At 37.5% G+C, this 3,103-nt stretch overlaps 2 protein-coding genes across 2 annotated transcripts; both read left to right on the top strand.

Annotated features, from left to right (window-relative positions):
• LOC104772890 lies at nt 1–1,066 on the top strand. The gene is made up of 3 exons (XM_019242220.1): nt 1–231; nt 313–602; nt 711–1,066. Exons 1-3 carry the CDS (start codon nt 1–3, stop codon nt 1,045–1,047), a joined length of 858 nt encoding a protein of 285 aa, XP_019097765.1. The 3' UTR covers nt 1,048–1,066.
• On the top strand, nt 1,555–2,876 carry LOC104772889. Its single transcript, XM_010497446.2, has 2 exons — nt 1,555–2,312; nt 2,411–2,876. The coding sequence occupies exons 1-2, from the start codon at nt 1,555–1,557 to the stop codon at nt 2,874–2,876; spliced, it is 1,224 nt and encodes a 407-aa protein (XP_010495748.2).

Genomic DNA, 3,103 nt, shown 5'->3' with positions numbered 1-3,103 from the left:
ATGGTGGAGCAGACAGAATATACATGCCCCGAGTTGACTGCAAGTGATCATCTCTACATTCCAATGAGATACATGTCAAGTCAAGAGACATACGGCAATTTTTACTTTCCACCTCTTCCTAAAGGCTCTCAAATCCAAAACCTAGCGCTGTCCTCTCGTCCTGACGTAAACAATGAAGATTGGGTACTGGCTGTCAAGTTTTCAGGTTCTAAGCTGAAGCTTTATAGACATAATAATAATAATAATAATAATAATAATAATAATAATAATAATAATAATAATAATAATAATAATAATAATAATAGTAAGAAGAATAAGGACTTTCGGTGGATCGATATCGAAACCACACATGAGTCTATAAGTCCGTATTCGAGTATCATGTATTCAATGAAAGATCAAAGGTTCTATGTTCCAACTCCTGGATGCAATTACTTGTGCTCCTTTGATCTCAACTTCAAGGAGAAGGATAAGCTCGAGTTTGTTGAGGTGCGAAAAACAGTTCTTCCTAAGTATGACTTGTATGAGTTGAAGGAGATGGATGCCTTTACCAGGACAGACCACATGGTGGAGTCACCCTCCGGTAAACAATTCCTTATCTCATGGTATGTATTTCTTGACTTTAATTTGTTTCTTGTTAAGACACATCTGAGTTTTAAATATTAGAAGTTAATTTTATTCATTCATTTTGTGACTCTATCATGTCTTTGAAGGTACTTTGGGGACGACTCTAGACTTCACAACACAAAAAAATTCAAGGTGTTTAGAGTGGATGAAAAGATATCCGATAGTAAAACAAAATACATGTATCTCACCGACATCATTGGAGATCTTAGTATTTTTCTGGGACGTGGTGAAGCTTTTTGTGTCAAAGCGAGCACTACTCCTGGTCTAAAGCCTAATTGCATCTATTTCATGGGACACAACTATGGTGTTTTCGATATCACCACCCAAACTTGCACTGTCTTCTCCACTGATGAAGGTCTATTAAGCTCCACTGAATTTCCTTCTTGGCCTCATCCACTTTCTCTCACTCCTAAATTACTTTGATGGCATTGTTGTATTTCTTTTTTTTACATATATGCTTTATTTGAAAGAAATACACTTTTTACAATAAAAATATATGCATTTATCTTAAATATAATATTTTATTAATTTTAAATATTTATCTATTTATATTTATCTAGTGTCAAGTGGATATGTTAAAAAATGAGAGACGTTTCGTAAATATCTCAATCTGTTTTTTTTTTTTCGTTATATGTTTTAAAACTTTTTTTTAATGGTGAGAACTCCATCAATATATCTTTGGTGGAGATACATAGGAGTGTCAAAATAGGTAACCCGACCCGACCTGATCCATACCCACATGGGTTGGAGATTTTCATGGGCGGATTCAACCCGACCCATTTATTATGGTTGAATAGTCACCATAAAATAAAACCATATTAAATAGTTATAAAATAGTTTAATATGGTTTAATAAAACCATATTAAATAGTCACCGACCCATTTAATATGATTTTATTTTATGGTTCTACTATTTTGTGTTTCTCTTTGTATGGTTACATTTTGGCAGAGACACAATAACATGGTTCGGTGGTGTTCTTCTACGCCGATCTACCCGTTAATGTTGATTGACTACCTCCTTAAGGTCGGAGGTTCGTCAAATGGTAACAACTCGATATCAAGAAGGTCCGGATCAGAGGGTGAAAATGAAATCATAATCAAGAACAAGTGTCTCGCTAGAGAAGTCCGAGACGCAATGAGTACAGGATTTAATGATAATGGAGTGAATATTCACATGAAGGAAAAAACACTACTCCGTGATATGGACAACGTTCGTCTAAACATCTATTACGAGCCCTCTGACCCTAAATCAAAATCTGTTTCTGTTCATCTACCTCCTCTTCCAAAAGGCTCACAAATCCAAAACCTTGCCATGTCCTCTTTTCCTGACCTGGAAAATGATGACTGGGTCGTTGCTACCAAGTTATCGGTATCTCGGCTTAGGCTATATAGGCACAAGGACTTACGGTGGATCGATATTAAAACCACGCATGGGCATGAGTCTCTATGCCCATACTCAAGTCTCATGTACTCTAAGAAAGATCAGAGATTCTACATTCCAAGCCCTGGGTGCGAATACTTGTGCTCATTTGGTCTCAACTTCAAAGAGAAAGACAAGCCCGAGTATGATCTCATTTGGAAAAAAGATCTTCCTCAGTATATGTTGTACGAAATGGAGCAGATGAATTCTTATACCAGGACAGATCATCTAGTGGAGTCACCTTCCGGGGAACAATTCCTCATCTCATGGTACGTACGTACTAGATATATTTTGTTATTTTCTTTTCTAAGTATACATTATATAGCTGTTTCGTTATAATGGCTCTCTCGTATGTTTGAGTTATAAGGTACTACGGGGACGACTTTGAGTCAGACACAGTCGTGCAAAAAACAAAGAGGTTCTTGGTGTTTAAAGAGAAGCAGAGATCGGATACAGGATACAAAGATATGTATTACACCGAAGATATTGGAGATCTTTGTATTTTTCTTGGGCATGGTGAAGCTTTGTGTGTTCCAGCGAGCTCGTCTCCAGGTCTTAAGCCTAACTGCATCTATTTCGTGGGACATAATTTTGGTGTTTACGATATCACCACCCAAACCTGCACTCTCTTCTATACAGAGGAAGGTCCATTAAGATCCACTGCATTTCCTTACTGGCCTCATCCATTTTCCCTCACTCCTACTTTTTTTTTTTTCAACTGGATTGATTATATTAGAAATGGTATGCGAGAGCATACAAATGGGTTTGAAACAGGTACAGGCCCACCAAAATTACAGGGACAGAGCAATTACTCCATATTTTCCAACTCCTAACATCTAACTTTACATGCCACCAAAAAACTTTCTATCCCTTAACAAAAACCACCATCAGCAGAAAGAGGAAAAGAGGGTCTCTTCTTCAAAGACTGAACGGAGCCACTGCGGGTAAGACACTGCAACATAAGATTGCATTCTTAGATCCCTAGTGACGCTTTGAGCGATGAGACCCGCTCCTCTGTTATCTTGCTCCAACTCAAACTCCAAAGACCATCCACTGATCC

Source organism: Camelina sativa, chromosome 20 (assembly GCF_000633955.1).
Source record: "Camelina sativa cultivar DH55 chromosome 20, Cs, whole genome shotgun sequence".
In the NCBI taxonomy this organism is placed as follows: domain Eukaryota; kingdom Viridiplantae; phylum Streptophyta; class Magnoliopsida; order Brassicales; family Brassicaceae; genus Camelina; species Camelina sativa.
The sequence above is the reverse complement of the archived record's forward strand: the minus strand, read 5'-3'. Positions and strand labels throughout refer to the sequence as shown.

Coding starts and splice junctions, on each gene's coding strand:
- LOC104772889 (XM_010497446.2), top strand. CDS start 1,555: ATGGTTACATTTTGGCAGAGACACAATAACATGGTTCGGTGGTGTTCT. Junction 2,313..2,410: donor GAACAATTCCTCATCTCATG/GTACGTACGTAC, acceptor TTGAGTTATAAG/GTACTACGGGGACGACTTTG.
- LOC104772890 (XM_019242220.1), top strand. CDS start 1: ATGGTGGAGCAGACAGAATATACATGCCCCGAGTTGACTGCAAGTGAT. Junction 232..312: donor AGCTGAAGCTTTATAGACAT/AATAATAATAAT, acceptor AATAGTAAGAAG/AATAAGGACTTTCGGTGGAT. Junction 603..710: donor AAACAATTCCTTATCTCATG/GTATGTATTTCT, acceptor ATGTCTTTGAAG/GTACTTTGGGGACGACTCTA.